At 41.5% G+C, this 21,468-nt stretch overlaps 1 protein-coding gene across 4 annotated transcripts in view; it reads left to right on the top strand.

Moving 5' to 3' along the window:
* enox1 (ecto-NOX disulfide-thiol exchanger 1) overlaps window positions 1–21,468 on the top strand; it is a 126,599-nt gene that overhangs the window by 90,279 nt on the left and 14,852 nt on the right. For all 4 annotated transcript variants that reach the window (XM_042228958.1, XM_005943437.3, XM_042228957.1 and 1 more), the window contains 6 exons: window positions 15–221; window positions 938–1,171; window positions 9,403–9,615; window positions 13,901–14,007; window positions 17,226–17,343; window positions 18,104–18,309. In XM_042228958.1, coding sequence (XP_042084892.1) covers window positions 15–221; window positions 938–1,171; window positions 9,403–9,615; window positions 13,901–14,007; window positions 17,226–17,343; window positions 18,104–18,309 — 1,085 coding nt within the window. The remainder of the gene's footprint in view (window positions 1–14; window positions 222–937; window positions 1,172–9,402; window positions 9,616–13,900; window positions 14,008–17,225; window positions 17,344–18,103; window positions 18,310–21,468) is intronic.

Here is a 21,468-nt window from a genome sequence, read left to right as displayed (position 1 = left end):
TTATTGTGCCTCAGACCTTCCTCCTCCCTCGACACGGGAGCGCCCTCCCGGCTGTAAGACAGTATTTGTGGGGGGTTTGCCAGAGAACGCCACAGAGGAAATCATCAGGGAAGTGTTTGACCAATGTGGGGAGATCACCGCCATCCGAAAGAGCAAGAAGAACTTCTGCCACATCCGCTTCAGTGAGGAGTTCATGGTAGACAAGGCTATTTACCTGTCAGGTGAGCACTTTTCTTGGGAAATACAATGCCTCAAGTTTGCAGTTGGGATATTGTTTTCATTTGTTTGTCTTGGTTTGGTTTTTTTTTTGTTGTTGTTGTTTTGATTTTTACAAAGCGGGCCATATTGGGATAAAAAGGTAGTTGGCTAGTTATCTGTTAATGCTAGCTTTGGCTGAGTAGCTTGGTTTGCTTGGTGTATCCATAGTTTGGAGTGAAAGGCTAATGAAATGCTAGCTAAAAACAATTGTGTTTTTAATAAAATGTACCCAGCATAACAGCAGATCTGCTAGTGTGTGTTTTAGTACAGCTGCATGCTAAACAAGATGATGTAGCACCTAGCTATCATTATCTATTAAGTTGACCGCTCTCTTGTTATGCATAACTTTCAGCTTTATTATCATTTTTCATTGCTTAGTTATATAAAATTCACCTTCAGGTAGTTGTCATAAAGAAGAAAAGTAGTATAGACACCACAATTGATTTTGTGGATTGTTTCTACGTCTACTGTTAAGCTAGATATGATAAGAGAGGGTGAGAAGAGCTTATTTTTAGGCCCAGTCTAAGGTGGATATTTAAGGAACTGTATTTTTCATAATTCTTCATCATCTTCATGTTTCACCCTAATGATTTTCTGCCTGGCAGATCAAATCTAATGACATGCCTCTACCTGTTGTAGAAAATGCCTAAATATAATGGTGTCACCTTCTCCCCTTCAGGGTATCGGATGCGTATCGGATCCAGCACTGATAAAAAGGACTCTGGGAAGATCCATGTAGACTTTGCCCAGGCCAGAGATGACCTTTATGAGTGGGAGTGTAAACAGCGGTTACTGGCCAGAGAGGAAAGACACCGCCGCAAGATCCACGAAGACAGACTGCGGCCACCATCTCCCCCTCCGATTGTGCACTACTCTGAACACGAGGTAGCACTGTTAGCAGACAGACTAAAAGGTGAGCACTGGCAACGAGTTTGCAGAGAAAGTGTCAGTTAGCTTTGCATTGAGAAAGTAATTTCCATCACTATAGGACAAGTTTACTGTGCCACAAACCTAGCGATCAACTGATCTCATTGCTAACTCATATCAGGTGATGAGTCAGCTGATACCCTTGATGCTTCTAAAGGGCAAATCTCACACACATGCACACAGAAAAACAACCCCTGCTCCTCCTTTAAAGGCTGTATCCAAATTAATTTTGGTGTGCTGGCAAGGGCAGGAACCCAAAGACTGCAGAGGCCAGCACAACCATGAGCTTGATCACTAATGTGACAGGGTTGGACCGAATCTGTTCAAGGTTTTTGTGGTTTGGGTCAGGTGGTCTCTGATGTGTTTCAGAAGCACGAACAAAATCTGCAGCTGTTGTCATGGATACAGAGAGTAAATAAAATCCCTTGTAGTAAATATATTAGTCCAAAGCCGTGTTTGACTTTTCAAAGCGGATTTGTAGGTCACAGATAACAACGCTTTTAATTTGATTGGCAACACATCTGTTGCTGTGTGTGTGCGTGTGTGTATAATCTCCTGCTTAGGTCACTTGCTGTGATACCCAATAACATGCATGAATTAATTGTCCAGGAAGCTGCACAATTATTGATATTCTTCATCCCCCCGTTTGTAGCCACTGATAAACAACTGTGTTTGATGGCAACAGTATAATGCAGGCAAACAGTGCACAAACACAGAGGAAACACTCAAAGACTGTCCAAGAAGCCATGTTTGCATCAGCCTGTATAGGGATTTCTTGTTTTACAGCAGTGTTTTGTGTGTTGTTGTAAAAACTGCAGTTATTACTCAGCAGTTCTCAGAGAGCTCTGGAGTGACATAAGAAATAGGTTTTGTGACAACAGAGTATCAGATATTTTTTTAAAGGGAGAGAAATAAAAGCAACTGGAGAAGTGGGATTTTAGTTATTAGATTTTCAAGTGTTTATCAAAGATATCTGCACAGACTGTGAGCTCTCCGCATTCAGTCATCAGTACAAACACTGTGAACAATAAAGGAGACAAACACGATTGAGATGGAGCAAGAACTGCTAAATAAAAGCCTTACCAGAGTTCTCAACAGTGCAAAATAAAACAAAACAGTTGCGATTTTTTTATGTGTCTTTACCTTTCTCATTAACTTCAGTGGCTTCCTGCTTATTTCTTCTTTTCATGCTTCTAGCAGCTATAATCCAGTAAGATATGCATTATTAAGTAAGCCATTGTAGGATTCTGGAATTCGTTTACAGATTTAATCGAGTCATAAATACATCGTTTTAGGACCTGTGTTTCCTCTGGAAAGGAAGAAAGAAGATGACTTCTCTGACTTCTTGTACAGCAAAAAACACAACCTCTTATAATGGTCAGACTCTAAGCTGTTTTTTTATGGCAGCAGCAACACAATATGAAGCTTGGAGCTAAATACTGATGTTGATGTTTAACAAACATACTTTGGATGCTAACATTATCTAAAGCAGCGGTCCCCAACCTTTTTTGCGCCACGGACCGGTTTATGCCCGACATTATTTTCATGGACCGGCCTTTAAGGTGTCGCGGATAAATACAACAAAATAAAACTAGTACCGGTACCAAAAAAAGAAGGTTTATTCATAACACACATGAAAAGACCCAGGAAAACCGAGTTAACGATAAAAACGATAACAAAATAACGCTGAAAACCGATAAAAACCCTGAAAACCATACATTTCACACCTGAGCCTCAACTCTCGCGGCCCGGTACCAAACGACTCACGGACCGGTACCGGTCCGAGGCCCGGGGGTTGGGGACCGCTGATCTAAAGTACCTGTGATCTGCAGTATTTGTCTTTTTTTCCAAGTTGTATAATAAGATATCCATCAGTTCATTTTGCCGACCATTTCAAAGTCGCAGGATCCTCCCAGCTGTCATAGATGAAGTGTGTGTGCCTATGTGTGCGCTGGTGACTGGAGTAGAAATCAGATGATCACCAAATTTATCACAGACACAAAGATACTTGGATTGAGCCATGCTGTTAGCATTACTTGATAAAAAAAAAACTGGACTAGCTTAAACATACAGTACACAACACCTGGTTACAATGAATGCAAATGTGCTTTCCTGGTCTTACCACTCTCACAGGAAGTTGGTGGGCATTTCACTTGTATCACGTAGCTAATGTTGAGAAAAGGTCCATTTTCATCCAAAATTTGATTTTTTTTTCTAAGTCATTGGGGGGGAAAAGTGACACCAAAGAACAAAGGTAAAATGCAAGTTTAAAAATGTGTGACTGTAGGTAAATTGTGGGTAAGATGAAGTAAAGCTAGCAGCAACAAACAGAAAGATAGATTACTATATAAAACAAGAAATAACCAAAGCAACAATCCAAAAACCTTTGACACATGCTGAAGTTTCCTCTGTTATCTTTCCTCAACTGGCAAACCCTGCGTGTTGAAGAATCACACTGAGTGCATACCCAGTGTGGTACAATGTAATGAGAAGGGTTTCTGACCATATATATATAATATCCTTCCATCCATCCATCCATCCGTCTTATCACGCTTATCCAGGGCCGGGTCACAGGGGCAGCAACCTAAGCAGAGAAGCCCAGATGCCCCTCTTCCCAGCCACCTCCTACAGCTTTTCCGGGCTACACCAAGACATTCCCAGGCCAGCCGAGAGATAATCTCTCCAGCATGTCCTGGGTCTGCTCCGGGGGCTCCTCCCGGTCATTACCCACAGCTCTTGGCCATAGGTGAGGGTAGGGACGTAGATCAACCACTAAATTGAGAGCTTCGCTTTCAGACTCAGCTCTCTCTTCACCACAATGTACCGAATAGCGTCTGCATCATTGCAGCTGCAGCACCAATCCGTATATATAATATTTATTGTTATATTAACAGAAAATGTGGTGAGAATGCAGTTCAGATGTTGTGTTTGAGTAAAATTTAGCAATCCTTGGTTTGATCTCAGATGTTTCCCATGCTTGACACCAAGTATTTTTTCCAAGCTGTTTTAAACCTGAGTAGAAATGTGCTCCATAAAAGAACGAATCGTGACAATGAATAATTCAGGTGACATTTGAAAGAAAGGTAAAGTCCTCGTTATGCTTCCCTTTTAAAATCAGCCCAGTTTTACTACAGGAGTTACGTTTTTCAAGCCCCCATTTATCTACTGTGTAATGGAATTAATACCATGGACCACTCCCTTTCTTTCTGTACTGTTGCAAACCTGCACCCACCTGCTCCTTCTGCACGTGAGGAGAATTGATGGGAGAGGATGAAGTGTGGGACTGAGTTGGCAGTGGTTTTGATAAGTGAGAAGTGAGCAATGAGGGGTGTTTGCTGTGAAGGTCACTCTCCTCCTCCTCCTCTTCCACCTCCTCCGTGTTGCCTCCACTCTGCTGTGGCTAATTCTTGTCTCCAGTGATTGAAAGTGTTGCATATTTACAGTAAAAGGCTGTAAATGTTCTCTGTTTATAAAAACAGCGGCGCTGGAATCACTTGCAATTTAGTGCAATTTAATCACATTCAGATCCAGCGCACTGCTTATTACTGTTATTGCCTTCATGCATTGTGATGACCTTCATGTTGTCTCAGATTGAGCAGGCAAACTAAACATTAGCATCTAGTGTTATTGTTATATTTTCCGTGTTTCGACCTAAACCCGTCTTTAATGTGCGGTCAGATCCACTGCACGCATCATTTAAATAAAGCATGAAAGAGAAGAAAGTCAAAATCTTGACTGTAATAACTCCCACACAAAAAGAAATAATAACATCACCTCATGTGGTACTGTGACCTTTGTGCCAATAAAGTGTTGCTGAGAAACACATTACCACCATCAGTGGGAATCAGATATATCTTATTTCCATGGGAACTGGTAAAAGCCCTCATGGTCCTTGCTTCGTGCAACAATAGATCCAGATGATTTGAATTACTCAAACTGATGCACATAGTCGGTGTTATAAGGTACAGACAGACATATCTGTTCTTTCTAAATCTGCTTTATTGATCCAAGTTTGAGTTGCTGTTCTGAACCCATTTTTACATCTATCTCAGATGTCAGACCTGTCATTGAAGTTTTCTTCTTCACAGAACAGACTGTACCATCAAGGTGTTTTTTTTTTTTTTTACATCTAACACTTTTTTTTACTTTTTTTTTTTTTACTTTTATGGGACAGGGATAGCTCAGTAGGTAGAGTGGTTGCCCCGTGATCGGAAGGTTGGGGTTTCGACTCCACTGAACAGCTACCCTGAGGTACCCCTGAGCAAGGTACCGTCTCTACACACTGCTCCCCGGGCGCTGCATTGGTGGCTACCCACTGCTTCACTGGGTGAATGGGTTAAATGCAGGGGAGTAATTTCCCTGCGGGGACTAACACATTATAAAAAGTTAAAAAAAAGACTGTACCATCAAGGTGTTTTGTTTTTTTTTTTACATCTAACACTACATCCATCTGTTCATCCATCCACGTTTTCATTGTATATTTGCAAAGCGAATGAGAGAAGTTCCAGATAGAGCTCTGTGCAAACTGCCTTTTGTGTTTTTTATGATGTTTATAGGTTAGAGTTGGTGCTGAAATATGGAACAGAAATGATTTAAATATAGAGCATTATACAGAAAATAATCAGATCTTTTAGAAACTTTTAGTAAATCACAAACAAACACGATCCTATCAGTTAATCTGTTGAAGTGATATGTAAGTGTTGTGACATGACAAGGATGGTCTCTGAGACATGAAGAGGCCATGTTCAAATGCAAGCAGATTATCACTAAGGCGTGACAACAGCAATCCCATAAGAAAAAGAATCACAAGCTTTCACATTTAGTTCCTTTCAAGCAAACTTGGTATATGAAGACACATAGCAGCAGTCCAGTCGCAAGTGCATTGTTATCAAATGAAGCATCAAAACTCTGTCTTCCAAAATCAGCTTTACAGTGATCAGGGATTTATTATATTAAGAATAAATAATAGCACTTTTTAAACAGGATTCCTTTCTGCCTTTTCTATGTCTGCCATTTTCTGTATTTATCTGTGGCTCTGTTCTATCTCTCTGGAAAACCAGCAGCATGTTGCTTCTGTTTGCTCCAGAATCTCCAGTTTATCTACAAAACCCAAACCTCAGCCTCAGTGTAGTGTTCCCATCCATCCTCTAATACCTAACATAAACAAGCATGTTTTCTCTCTGAATAACCCTTTTCAATTCATTCTTCACCTCAAACAGCAGGGGAAATAAATTTCCATTATTCCCCCGCTCGTCCCTGTTCAGCAGCGCTTCATTGTGCTCGCTGTAATGTGACTGTAATCTGCTGCTGTGTATGAATGGGGCTTTATCAGAGTGGGGGAAAGTGTCTTCTTACAGGTTGTGTTGCACTGGGTATTGAGCTCATTAAATGCTCTCTAATTCACTCTCTTCTGCCGTCGTCCGCGGCTCCGTGGCACCATTCAATTATTATTCAAATGGAAGCGAATGCACTCAACGGAAGCCTGCCGAGACGCCGCAGTTTGTGTGACTGAGACCGAGCGCTGTTTAAGGTTGTGCTTGAAAAAGTTGAAAATCAAAAATGCATTTTGTGTTCAGCGGCTGTGACGTGGCTCACAGACCCATGAACGGTGAAGGCCTCCAGAGGAGGAATTTGGTCCCCAGTAACTGCTCCATTGTTTATTTAGGCTGAGTGAATGTTAAAGGTCCCATGAAACGGCTTTCACATCATACTCTTCAGTCACCATTTGGTGTGATGTACCAAGACACGGCGTGCTGGGGGAGAGACTTGGAGTCCAAAGAGATTTTAGTATTGTGAATGTATAAATTTTAAAGCAGCTGTAATGCTTTTTCTCTCAAATTAAAATGTAAAAAAACATCTGTCTATCAAAAGTGACTTTGGTCCGGAGTTCTCGACTTCAGGAGAATATCCCTCAGCCGTCACCTAGAGCTGTCAAGTTGGGCTTTGCCATCAAGGAATTAAAAGCAGTTTGGATATGACTATTGAGGACAGGGAAGTGCTTGGAGCGTCTGTGTTGAGACTGATAAAGTGTTGAGCCTGAGTCTTGACACAGCTCTTGTTTCAGGAGTGGCACCTCACGACTACCCCACATATCTACTACAGAAGCATCCCATTATGTAGGCAGGCAGGCAGGCTGGCGATGTGAACACCCAAGTTTGTGAGTGCAGTAACTCGAGAATGAACTGGCGCAGGAGTTTCAAATTGATACCATAGGAGCATCTACTAAAAATCTCATACAAGTTCAAATCTCTGTGACCTCACCCTCAAGGTCAGAGGTCAAGCTATCTAAAAACAAGGCAATTATCAGGGAACCATGAAAGATGCTGAAAGCAATGGAAAGAAATAGTATACCTTAGTTCTGTACCATTCATTCTTCCAGGACACTTGCATGTCCATCTGAAGTGCAGGGCTACAACTCCGCTCTACACTGAATATGTATGGGGGAAATGAATGAGAAATGTACTTATACAACACAGCTTTATTCACCTTGAAGGACCCCTGCCATTGAGGTCATAGTTGGGATTTAGATCAATTTCTTGCATATAACAGCTGATTAAAGAAGATAAGACAAACAGTAGTTATCAGTAAGATACAGATACAGACCTCCGCCTTTGATACTGTGGACCATCATATTCTGCTAGATAGGCTGAGAGACTGGGTGGGTATATCATGGGCTGCTTTGGACTGGTTTGAATCCTATTTGCATGAACGATCCTTTTCTGTGGCTACTTCTAAGTACAGTTCCTCTTCTACTTTTCTTGCCTATGGTGTGCCACAAGGTTCAGTTTTGGGGCCTTTATTGTTCTTACTGTATTTACTTCCTCTTCAACACTTATTGAGCACTTTTAAGGACATTTCGTATCACTGCTATGCAGATGATATTCAGGTATATATCTCCTTTAAGCCCCATGATGTTTCCAAGCCACAGATTTTGCATAAGTGCATACACTCCATTAGAGGTTGGATGGCTGGAAACTTTCTTCAACTAAATGAGGAGAAGACTGAAGTCTTTGTGCTCCTAAAAATTTTGTACCTAGTGTTATGGAAAACTTGGGTCCACTTGCTACATTTGTCAAACCGTCTATCAGGAGCCTTGGTGTTAGTATTGACTCAGCTCTGACTTTGGATGCTCATGTAAAATCTTTGGTTCGCTCCTGTTTTTATCACTTGAGAAACATTACTAAGCTGAGTCCCATTGTATCGCGCTCCGAATTAGAAATTGTCATTCATGCATTTGTTTCATCTCGTCTGGATTATTGTAATTCTTTGTTTACTTGTTTATGTAAAGCCTCTTTGGAGCATCTGCAAGTTGTTCAGAATGCTGCTGCAAAGCTTCTGACCAAGTCCTCCAAGTACTCCCATGTCACACCCCTGCTGATTCAGCTGCACTGGCTCCCTGTTAAATTCAGAATCCACTTTAAGGTTTTGACCTTGACTTTCAGGGCTCTGCATGGACAAGCACCAACATATATAAGTGAACTTTTACATCCATACATTCCCAGCAGGTGCCTGAGGTCATGTGACCAGGGCTTGCTTGCTGTCCAACACACGAGGCTGAAAACAAAAGGCGACAAAGCTTTTGTAACTGTGGCCCCCAGATTGTGGAACTCTCTCCCTTTGAGCCTGAGATCTGTGGACTCCGTGGTTGCTTTTAAAAAACAGCTAAAAACTCATCTTTTTAAACTTGCTTTTGGTTGAATTTTTATTTTTAGGTTTTAGCTTCTGTGAAGCACTTTGTGATTTTTATCTTGAAAGGTGCTATATAAATAAAATTTTACTTACTTTTACTTACTTACAAACATTTTGTCATCATGTGAAAGCTGCACTTGTGCAGCACAGTGGTGCACTGGTGAGCACAGTTGCCTCACAAGCAAAGATTTGAATCTCCTGGTTAGAGGGAGGCGTCCTGTGTGAAGTTTCCATGTTCTTCCCTTGGTTTGGGCACTTCAGCTTCTTCCCCGAGTCCAAAGAAATGCTTGTTAGGTTAAGTTGTTATTCCAAATTGTCCAAGCATGTGAGGTAGAGTGTATAAAATATAGCACTGTATGAATATACTTGATGTTTAAATGTGACTTATAGTCATTTTGAATCAGTACGGTTTGAAATGCACTTTATAAGCACAGTCCAGTTCATTTTTAAAACTATCACTGGTGTTGGTATTGAAAAAAAAGTACTGCCATACCTCTCTTTCTTACCTTTTTCAACTTGTTTCCACAGATGATCATAAGTTCAGTGAGGCCATAGCCATTCTGTTCACCTGGATCGACAGAGGCGAAGTCAACCGCCGCACCGCCAATCACTTCTACTCTATGATCCAGTCGGCCAACAGCCATGTTAGACGACTGATGAGCGAGAAAGCTCAGCATGAAGAGGAGTTGGAGCGTGCCAAAGAGGCCTTCAAGAATGCCCTGCTGGCTATATTAAATCAGTGTAAGGAAGCTTTCATATTTTACACACTTAAAGACGTACTGAAAAAACTTCCAGACAAAGGACGTCTCACGTGAGAAGTTTTTGCCGTTGTAAGTGTAAGCTGTACAGGTAAGTTCAACCAGTGGTTTTCTCTTCACACTGCAGGTAGCAAGTTTCATTCTGTTTCACCAGTTTTAAGAAAACCATGCACTAGAGACAATCATATGATTGGATAACACCCATCAATCAACTGCACCTTCAGTTTAATCAGTTAAGTCAATCGATTCATGTAGGATGTTTAAACACATAAGACTTTGGCTAAAGTGCTGCATATTAAGCACCTGAGACTGAACAGTACTACTTTTTTAGGTGAAAACCAGTTAATAGATATCCACTTTTGACCTCGTGCCACCACGTGTGCCGTCAGTGTGAGCTTACTCCTGATTGCAGTCTCTCACACTGCTGCAGGGTGTGGTGCAGTGGCAGATTACAGTGGTGCAGACCATGAAGCCATTTTCACCACATCCATTTCAAAGCCCATCTTGATGCAAGTCATTTACTCTGTGAGCATCTCGGCCCAGTCTCCATGACAACACTCCCCGATCTCTCTCACCATCAGCTCCATTATCTTCGGCGCGCTGTGCAGTGGTGATTAGGTCAGTCGCACAGAGGTTTCAGAGTCAGTAGCATGAGTGCGCCCTGACCTTTTCACAGGCTGCCTTCAAAAAATGCCAACACACACACTGAGTGATAACCACAGCTGCTCTGTTACTGCATGCTAATGCTACTCTGAAACAGCACTGGTTAAATAGCACCCATTCACTGACACTTAGCTAAGTCTGCAATTAAAGCTGCATTAGGTGAATTTTGACCACTAGAAGGCAGTGTATTTACAAAAACACGATAATCACTTGTTGTGTCCAGCAGCAACAGACACAACCACTGAAATGGAAAGGAATCCATGTCCACCTGATGTCATATATTTGCTCTAGTTTTATCTCAGTTTTGGTCTCCACCACCTCCCAAGGAAAGTATTTATATAACACAACCCTTAACTCCTCCCTTAACTGTTATGTATGTTACCAGGTAACATACATAACAGTAACTTTACCTTCTAATTCCTAGAATCCTATCTCCTAGAAGGAGTTAACCTGAAACAGTTAACCAAGTGAACTTGTATGTTAATTGAAACCTATTTTAATAATAGCTAAGGCTGATCATCTGCTAATATGTAATGCTTTTAAGACTTCTGACACTCAGATACGATCTAAACATCGCCAATGAGAGAAGTATGTGAAATAAAGTGTGCAAAGGTAATATATTTCACATGAGCAGCAAGAAGTATGCACAGAACCAAAACTAGGAGCTGAAAGGGTCAAAAATATCACTTAATGCACATTTAATCCGATGTTACGTTCAGAAAAAGGCATATTTGGCGTCGTTTCACGGTTCGTGTTCATTTGTAAATAAGGTGAGTGAGAAAATGGACAGTTTTACTGTTTTTGTCTTTTTGTCAGTAGTTCTTCTGTGATATGTGAAAAGGCTAAATCTGATATTGGTATAGGTTCATTCAGGTTTGGCAAAGTAAAGTTATGTCGTTACTGGAAGTGTTTGACCACAAATCAAATGTCAGAGCAACAGAAAAAATGCAAGGCAGCATATTCATGCAGAATGGAAGTGTGTCTCTTCTGATTGGATGTTACAAAGTTATAGACAATCCTCCCCAATCATCCAGTAATTTCTTGCACACAGATTGATTCCATTATAGCTTCTCCTTAACATTAAACATGTAATATCCCATGTGACATGTCTACATTTCTGATAGAGTCTAAAATTCACAGTCCATTCTGGATAAATGTTGCCTTTGTCAGTCCAGTGGGAAGTGAAGCTGCAGGTGATGAGATGTAAGTACAGAGCACTGGCCAGGAGAGAGACCTGCTCATCACATGACACACATTTTAGATGAATTCTTTTAAACTTTTAGAGGATGGTTCTGGTTTAGCTTTTCCTATTTGACATGCATTTGTCTGTAAAGGCTGTGCTAATACATATTTCTTCACCACCTCCGAGATTCAAGGAAACAAGGACTCATGCAAAACATTCTCCAGCTGTCAGTCTAAGAGTCTCCCGCAGCTTTACAGACAGCCCTGAAAATTGCATATTAGCTTGTGCATGTGTGTGAAGATATGGATAGCTTCCCATGAATCAAATGGCACAGAGAAGATAAACACTGCTTGATGTTTATTGACCAGCACTACAGCTGGATGACAAAGACTCCAGTTGTGGCTAATTGCTCTGCAAGTTGACTGAAACATGATTCGGAGACATCAACTGGGGTTAATTATCCAACACAATCGTAACTTGTTCTCTCAGCCATGACAGTAATTTCGGCCCATAGTGGCTCCAGGAATGTGGCCAGGAGCCGGTGTTTGTTGCCAGTGGGACACATGCATGGTAGCTTTTTTATATCATGTGGAAAGCATCCACATGTCAGACACTTTTCTTCAGCTGAAAGTGAAACAAAGTGTGCAGGACGCCAGTGTTGATAGGCGCAGCAAGGGCTCACGCCTTTTAGCAGACACATGCATTTTCCATCTGGTCTTGTGTTTTGCATTCAGCCAGTTGCCTTGGATTTAGATCTCTATGTGGTTACCCTTAACAGCCATTCCAGGCTGTTCCGTCAGACTAAGACAAGCTTTTGAAATCACTCATGTAAAAGCATGTTCACAAACAATAGGTAAAAAAAGCAAATGCACTCTGAGACTTGAGGTATGATGATGAGAACCGTTTAACCCTCTCAGGCTCAAAGTCCTGCAGTGGTACTTCTGAGTAAAAAAAACTCATAAAATATGTATGTGGGTTAATCAGGTTTTAACTGTTGCAAATCTGCAACGCCTGCCTTGAGAGGGTTAATATTTAACCATTATATCGCAAGCCTCAGAGTGCCTTGGATTGTTCGTGTGGTTTGCAGTCTTTATACTGAGCGCTGTTGTTCACTGAGTAGAATCTTAAAAAAAAAAACACTTTTTCATAAAGCTCAACTGCACTCCAGATTTTTCCTTTTTTTTCCCTTTTTTTAAAAAAAAGAGGTTTATTTGGAAAGCTGTACAAGACTCATGCTGCTTGGCCCAGGATAGAAGATTAAAGCCACCTGCCTAACGCTACGTAGGTCCCCATCACATCACCAAAACAGCTCAGACTCATCAGGGCTGTGATACAGAACCTCAGGGGGATCCCGCTGTGGCTCGCACAGGATTACAGCAGCTGAACCTTTGTGTTCTGCTTGTTTTAGAGAAGGACCTCCATGAAGCAGGCTAGCTCCAGTGAATCTGGAGCAATTTCTCTCAAGGTCCCAATCCAGGTTGTGAAAATCTCAAAGTATTCCTTCCTTGGCACATTGGCACAAGGCAGCTGACATTTGGGAGGGCAATTGCTGTGGTTGGACTGGTCGGTCCGCAACAATAGCAGACGTTATGTTTCAAGGTAACAGCAGAACACTGTACTGAAATAATCAGTGTTATTCACTTTAGTTTAATTAGCATGCTCGAGTTCTTGTTTCCAACAATCTCTTACATGAAGGTGGAGGATAAAAATTCAGTGCATTTAGAGCATTTTGTTTTTCATCTTTCTCATGGCAAAGAAGATTTTTATTCAGTCTTCATCTTTAAGCATAACTCCCTGTTAATTTACTCCAAAGTCATGTAATAATAAGACTTGAATGGGTTTTTTTTATTTATTTTGAAATTTATTCCTATGCTTATACATTTATTCTTCAGATAAAAGTCTTTCTTTAAAGGAGCACTTTACTCCAAGTACAGTCGTCCTGTCATCATCTGCTCACTGAGTCAGGAGTTCAAAAGTATAAATTGGAATCCAGTAAAGTAATATTTGAGATTTTGCATGAAGGCAATTGTGGCTGATTTTGATTAGTTTTTCTTATTGCTTTCTGAAATATGGCAGCATTTCATCTGAGCCCTTGATAGCAGTGAGGAACATCTCTGGAAGCTGTTTGGACTGATATGAAACAACCAAGAGGAAAAAAAAAATCATTTGAGAAAGACAAATAGAGCGTAAACCTTCCTGGAGGTTGACTTGAGCAAATGATGTCACAGACTTCAGTTTTGGAGTAAACTGTTCCTTTAACACGAAAGACCTTCGTGGCCTGCCGCTTGTGGTCGGTGCATGTCCACGGTCTCTCCTCTGTCTGCTGTACGAGCCTCAGTCAGTGCTACAACGCTACATAAACGGCTTGTTTTGTCTTGACCCTCCCTCCTCTTCCTCTTCCTCCTCCCCGTTCACCCCAAAGTCGAGCAGATCACCGCCGTTTTCACCGCTGCCACCCGGCAAAAGGCATGGGACCATTTCTCAAAAGCACAGCGCAAGAACATAGACATTTGGCGCAAGCAGTGTGAGGTTGGTATACCTTTGTTTGTTTTTTTCTGTTTTCTCCTCCCACCCTGGCTCACTGCTTTCTTCTCTGCTGTCATTTTTGAGTCCCCAGGAGAGAACTGGCTGATTGACACACAGTCCCATAGGATTTGTTGTATTCAGTGTCTGGGTTGTTGTTTTGCTGGATGCTTCGCCCTCACAGACAGACAGACGGGCAGACAGCAGCCTCTGATCGCCCGGGCCTCCCTTTATCCCTGCAGCCCCAATGTAAAGCAAAGATCTGATGCCTCCTCGAAAGTGTGAGACGCTGCTATGGCAACACTGCTTTCCAGGGTTAAGTCTCAAATCAATTATTTATCCCAAGTCAAATCTAGAAAACAAGTACGAAGACGAGAATGCTGCACGCGAAAGAGGGAAGACCCGTTCACGCGGCAGCACCACAGAGGATTCAGACGTGGAGCAGCCTGTTGGCGCACGTGGAGGTTGTGGGTTTGTTGTTCTGTGGGGGTGAGGGGGTTGAATACACAAACTTAGAATGCAGAAATGGAAAGTGATCGAAGGAAGGATAAAAGTGAAATGTACTTGAATTTGTGTATTTTATTTCAAATCACAAAGGGTCAAAGGGAGTATGTGTTTTTTGTTAGTTTTTGTGTTTTGGCTCCAGCACACAATTTCAAATGATGATTTCTAAGCATTTCCAAGCTTTGAGATTGCACATTCAGTTCTTAGAGTGGGTCGTCTACCTATCAGAAGGTTGGTGGGTGGATCCCTGGCTCCTCTTGTCCATCTGTCAAAGTATCCCTGTGCAAGATATTGAACCCTGAGTTTCCCCTGATGCATCCATCAGCAAGTGAGCACGTGTGAATGTTATGCACACGTGCTTAGATAGAGATAAAAGCACTGTATGAATGTGTGTGAGTGGGTGAATTGTGGTACTTAAATTGAATAGACAGGTGCCATGTAAGTGCCAGTGCCTTTGCCAATATTTTATTTTTGAGACCTAAAATAAAACCTAAGACTAACACGAAAAGGAGCTGAAAACAAAGCAAAGTCCAATAAATGACCTAAAGGATAAAAAGCATTTCACTGTCGGAAGCTTTCACTCCGCTGGTTTGATGAACACTTCAGATCCTTGTGCAGTCATATGGAAACTTTGCTGGCATTAATACATAAAGCAGGAAAAAAAAATAATACTTCTATTATACTTTTTTGTTTGTTTGTTTTGTCTTTTCATTTGAGCGTGAACTAGAGATATTTTATTTACATCATCTTGTCTTTATTAAACAACACTAATTGAACCAGTCTCACCCTGTGAGAGCTAGGTTAGGCTCCAGTCCCCCGCTACCCTAAACTTGGTAAACGGAAGATGGATGGATGAATAGGCGGATGGATGGATGTACGGATGGATGCATGGATGGATGGATGAATAGGCGGATGGATGGCTGGATAGGCAGATGGATGCATGGATGGATGGATGGATGCTGTGATTTGGTCCAGGTTGAAAAGCGAATAATGAAAGGCATCCTCTTAGCATGTTTGTATTCTTTCATTTGTCTTTATTTTGGCATTTTATATTTTGGGTAGCCAAAGCGAAAACTGTATGACACACAAGGGTCTTGACTGAGGCATTGGTGTCACCACAGTTAATATTCTGGGTAAGAGGTATTGAATTCCACAGGCTCTCATTCATCTATAGTAAGATTCAGTCCCCTTGTGAGATCTTCCTTTAATGGCTACCGTTCATGGTAAGTCTATATGAATCCATATTTCTACAACAACAGGAGTGTCTCTGCTAACTGTTTGGAAGCAGGCTGCACATTTTTCCTCAGTGGAGATGGATATTATTCTGTTAGGAAATGGTCTGTGAAATCACAGCCCACAAATGAAAAGCTAATGAATATGGGCGAAAATGGCAGAGATCTGATTCACAGGCAACTTCTGCAGAAGTGAAAGATAATACCACACGCAGGCAAAAGGCTCTCAGTCTATTACATCTCGTGCGTATGTGCTTCGCTTGATGAATGATTAGTTCATGAAAGCAATGGGAATGATGACAATGGAGCTGGGAGGTAGGCCGCAAAATGTTTTTATTGCAACAATGTGACGGCTGAGTTGCCACCATAAACTGGATGTAGCCACCACGGTGCCACGCATCAGTGCAGCCAAAATCCAATTTTAACCCTTTCCAAAATCTGAATGGACGCTTTGTGGTAAAAAATTCAGTTCACTTCAATTCAAATCAATTCAAGGCACTTAATATAGTAAAGACCCTACAATAATACAGAGAAGGAAACCCCAACAACCATATGAACCCTTTTGAGCAAGCGTTTTGGCGACAGTGGGAAGGAGAAACTCCCTTTTAAGGAGGAAACAGGACAGATGGCCTCCCCTCCCCCTCCAGCAGACCCTGGATCTGCTAGAGGGGGAGGGGCAACCATCTGCCTGGTTGGGGGTGAGGGGAGGAGGACAGGACAAAGACATGCTGGGGAAGAGAGCCACAGATTAAATTCACCCACAGTTGTTATTGAATGACATTCATTTGTATTATTGCCGGTTAACAACAACATACTGTTGTAATAATTAAAGTATAAAATAATATAAAACAAAGTGGTATAATTGACACTGGCTGTTCTCTGCTGTAAAAAGCATGTTAAACTCAGAGGCTTAGAACCAATAAAACAACAGGATACATGAGTGACTGAGTGAGCTACACATCGAGAATGCTAGACATAGCCTCACACTTAAAATAGGAAAAGCACACACACTCTTATTTATTAGAGTATGTCTTTATTGGGTGGTTTGTTTTTTTATTCTGGTTTTATTGTGAATTTAAAGCCCAAAGGAAGTGCATCAAACTACACCAGCTCAAAGTTTGGAAGTGTTTCAGTGCATAAAAGAAGCTTCTTATAACTTCAGAGGTTGCTGCGAGTTTGTTTTAAAGTCAGTTTTTAACGTTTTCTTTAGCATCAAAGCAATCTGTTTGTACATCTGTGGGTGAAAGGCAGATGCATAGAACTGTAACCATGGAACAGAGAAGAATGCATTGAGTTGACACAGATAACTTCTAAGAAAGTTTGGAAACCTTTTAGACCGCAAACACAACCTTTCTGCCCCAACTTGTTACAAATACGACACTTGTAACAGCATGCGTGTGATGTAATTGCTAACAGGACATCCCATTTCTTCACGAGTGAGCTGAGGACCGCTGTTGCTCTGTGTCTCTGCTGGCTGTAATGTTTTAGGAGCTGAGGAACGCCCACAGCGAAGAGATCATGGGCATCAGACGAGAAGAGGAGATGGAGATGTCGGATGACGAGTCGGATGAAAGTCCTTGCAAGAAGATGCGCACTGAGGAAAATGGTAATAATATCACCTTTCAAATCACACATTAAATGACTAAAGGTGTGAATTTGAGGCCTCCGGCTAGAGATGATGATGGATGATGAAAATGTGCCAATTTTTTCCCCTGATTCTCTGTCACGCCTGTTTGTGCTTTGCTTTGTCTCAGCCACACGCAAAAGTGTGAACACTGAAAGTAAAATTGTTTTTTTCTGAGATTAATTCTGTCTTTGAGACGTCCAGATTCTAGAAACACCTTTTTTTTCACTGGTCCCCCGATTTGGTGCTCTGCTCACAAGAGCTCCTCAGGTTCTTTGAGTTTATGTGATTTAGACAAGCTGGTTTATTTGTGTGGCAGTTTAACCAATAAAAAGTCACAAACTCCTGTGCAGCAAACAGAATAGCTCAAGCTGGGTTTACTCGAACACGTGTAAAGGCAGTTTTTATTTAAACCAGCCTTTAAAAAGAAATTTCTGACAAGAGACTTTGCAGCCTGTGCAGCATTAAATCTGCTGTTCATATAACCCTTCAATTATAAAAACAAACCAAAGCAGGATAAAGTTGTGGGGACATCACTGATGTGGACCCTGAATGAGATGCTCATGTTCATTTCTTCTTTTTTTTTTTACAACACAAGGCCTCTCTCTTCCCTTCCCATTGTTTCTTTCTCTCTCCTTTTTGTCTTTCTCATCCACTTGTTTCTTATTTTCCTACTCTCATCTCCTCCCTTTCCTCCCTCACCTTTCCGGATCCTGCCTTTCTTCCCTCTCTCCTCCCGCAGGAGTGTGTGATCAGACTCAGGCCTCTCTGAAGGAGGAGAACGACTCCCTGCGCTGGCAGCTGGACGCCTACAGGAACGAGGTGGAGCTCCTGAGGAAGGAGCAGAGCAGAGCCAGCCGCCCAGAAGACGATCACTCGCACACACACCCTCACAGCCCAGAGGCTCAGATCCAGCTGCTGCAGCAGAGCATGCACAGCATGCAGCAGGTTTGTTTGTCTGCCTGCACATCACATTTTCATGGTTCTCAGAAGTGACTATGATCCTTTTAATTGTACTTTTAGCTTAGGAAATCCCTCTGATTTCTGCTGATAGTCAAACTTTACATAACTTTGAGTCACACCTTTCATGAAAATTGTTGCAATAATATGTAATCTGCCATTTATGGCTGTTCAGCTTTGCTTTTAAATATCTTTTTTATGCCTTCTATTGGAAGACGTTTGCTCTAAATTGAAAACATTAAAATGTATTCGCTGCTTAAACCCTAGGCTGTTTATAAAAACAAACAGAGGAGCATCCCCGTGTTCAATCACTAAGACCTCCACAGCCACGAGGACAAAGTAAACAGTGTTGGCCATAATGGTTCAATAACAGTCGGAAGAATATATTACAGTAAGATTTCTTGTTACCGTCACCAGGTCAGCGTGATTCCCAATTTCACTTCTGCTTAATCAATACTGTAAATTAGTGAATGAATAATGGCCTATAATAATGAAGAAATGAACACTGGTGCTGCTGAACGTGTTCTAAACATTTCTCTACAATGAATTTTGATGCAGCAGAACTGAAGACAACAGTTTGTGTTACTCTCGCTGCTGCTTCTGCAGATTCTTCATTAAATGTTCCACGGCAACCATCTAAATCAGGCCTCTGGGGCAGGTGCTCTCTATTTGTATTTTTTAAGAAAAAGAAGGAAACTATTCGTTAGGCAGGTAAACAATTTATTTTCTTACTAACAAAAACTGCTTTTCTTAATTTGAGCAGTTACAGGTTACAGATCCTCTTGATAATCGGCAAATACAGATTTTAGATGATATTTTACTTGAATTCTGCTTTTGGGAGAAACCACAGTAGTGCGGCGGTCCCGGGTTTGAGTCTGCTCTTCCGGTGCCTGTCTGGGTTTTGTCCAGGTACTCTGGCTTTCTCCCAGAGTCCAAAGACAGCGTATGACAGCTGGGATAGCCCCTAAAATCTTTCCTTTAAGATAAAGTGAATGATTGCGGCTAACTTTCTATCTAATTTTTTAGCGTCTTATTAAGCTATTTAGGATATTTAATAGTCTCTCTAGGGCTCTCTCACAGTTTTTCATCATTGCTACGGCACATTTGCTGAAAACTTTCCAAATGTTTCTCAAAGCCCAGTTTTCAAGCTATAATCCCAAAATGCTGTAAATATGCACATCAAAGCTTTTTCTGTGTTCGCAACCAAACTGTGTTCAGATCGCACGAGCAGCCTTTACAGCTCATAAAACTACTTAACATTTGTTAACTTCTCCATCAAAATAGTTTAAAAACAGTGTTGAAATTTAACTCATTAACCTCCCTCGTGTGATTGCTTTCAAATTCCAAAGAAATTGCAAGTAGTTAAAAAAAAATCCTTGATTCAGTTCCTCAAATTTCATCTGAAATGTTTGCTCCTGCTCGTCCCCTTCCACCTCCTCCTTTGCCTTCTCTTCCAACACCTTTTATGTGCAGTCGTCCTCCTCTGCCTCTCACATTGTTTCCATCCACATCAGCCCTTCCTGGCTGTACACTCTGAACCAGCATACAATCACATCATTATCCAACAAGTGCAAACAATTATGAGTTACATCTGCTCTCTAACCATGTTTAACTTCTGCCAACTGTGATTGCTGTTAAGCATCAACATTGAAAACATGTTTAGTGTTTTATAAAAACAGTAAATAAATCATGAAAGGTTTTGCTAAAAGAATGATTGATTCAATAAACGGGTATAGGAATTTGTTTTGTTTTGGGGTTTTTTGGGGGGGGGGGGGTTGGTTAAGATTTCAGAGGAATCTTAACACAGATAGGTATAACAGTGCAAGGACTAGATGGTAGTGAAGCTTGACCAACCATCCAAAGCATCGGACAACAGGAGACAACAAGAGAGGCTGGACGAAGGTGTCGAACTCCAAGCTGTGATCCATCACAGCTGATTTAAATGTCAGATTACCTTCTCAACATGTCTTGAAGTTCTCCAGAGGCCTGGTAATGAGCTAATCATGTGATTCAGGTGTGTTGACCCCGGGTGATATCTAAAACCTGCAGGATACCGGCTTTCGAGGCCTGGAGTTCAACACCCCTGGTTTAGCAGATGGTAGTTAGATCTGTTATGATGTATGGCATACACCGTATGCTCTGGAGATGATGGCACTGACTAAAAAATGTAGGACGCAGAACTAAAAATGTTAAGATTTTCATTGTGGGACAGGATTAGAAGTGAGTACATCAGAAGGACAGCTTAAGTATGGAAACAAAGTCAGGGACTCAAGGCTGAGATGGTTTGGATATGTGCAGAGGAGGGGTGCTAGATATTCTGGACAAAGGATGCTGAAGATGGAGCTGGTGGAGGGTGACAAAGGAGGATGCTCAGGATAGGGTGAGATGGATGCAGATCAACCACTGTTGTGACCTTTAAAGGAGCAGCTACAGAAGAGGATTAGGGCCACTGGGAGAAAAAAGTGGGCACGTCTTTTTTTTTTTCTTCTTCTCCAGAATTCTGACTTTTTTTCCCTCAGAATTCAGCTGATACAGACCAGCTACTTTTGTAAAATCTGAGGAATGTGTCTTTAAAAATGACTTGAATAATGAAACCCATGAGCTCAAGTCTTTTTAGTGTTTGCAAGAAAGCATTTTTTTTTTTTGATCAGAAAAGAGCAGGAAGCGTAGCATACATGAGCAAACACAGAAAAACCAACAACCAAACAGTGTTTTCCTTTGCTGAGTTCTCCCACTATTCCTCACTTTACTTTTTTCATGGAGCACAGTAAGCTGTGTCGGAGCACGCAGCTCGTTTGCCATGAGTTAGCCTGATTTAACTTGACTTCCTGTCTTTCTCAATCTAAACTGACAGCACTGATAAAATGAGGCACATTGGAGACAACCACCATCATATAGACACACACGCACACACTGCCCTGCTGGCTCATTGTAAATGTGCTGCTTACTTGACTTCTTAGCAGTGTGAGGGGAAACTCACACTGCTATCGCTTCTCATTTGTCATGCAGCGTTGTTTTTTTTATTCCCCCTCAGTGCAGATGATCAGCTGTGACAAACAAAATAAGTGCTTTGCTTCATATACTTCATCACAGTGTTAAGATGACATCGCATCATGCAAAAAATATGAACGCGTACACGATGAATGA

This window comes from Haplochromis burtoni, unplaced genomic scaffold, assembly GCF_018398535.1.
Source record: "Haplochromis burtoni strain Fernald_Lab_line unplaced genomic scaffold, NCSU_Asbu1 Contig_370, whole genome shotgun sequence".
Lineage (NCBI taxonomy): Eukaryota > Metazoa > Chordata > Actinopteri > Cichliformes > Cichlidae > Haplochromis > Haplochromis burtoni.
This window is presented reverse-complemented; position numbering and strand designations above follow the sequence as displayed.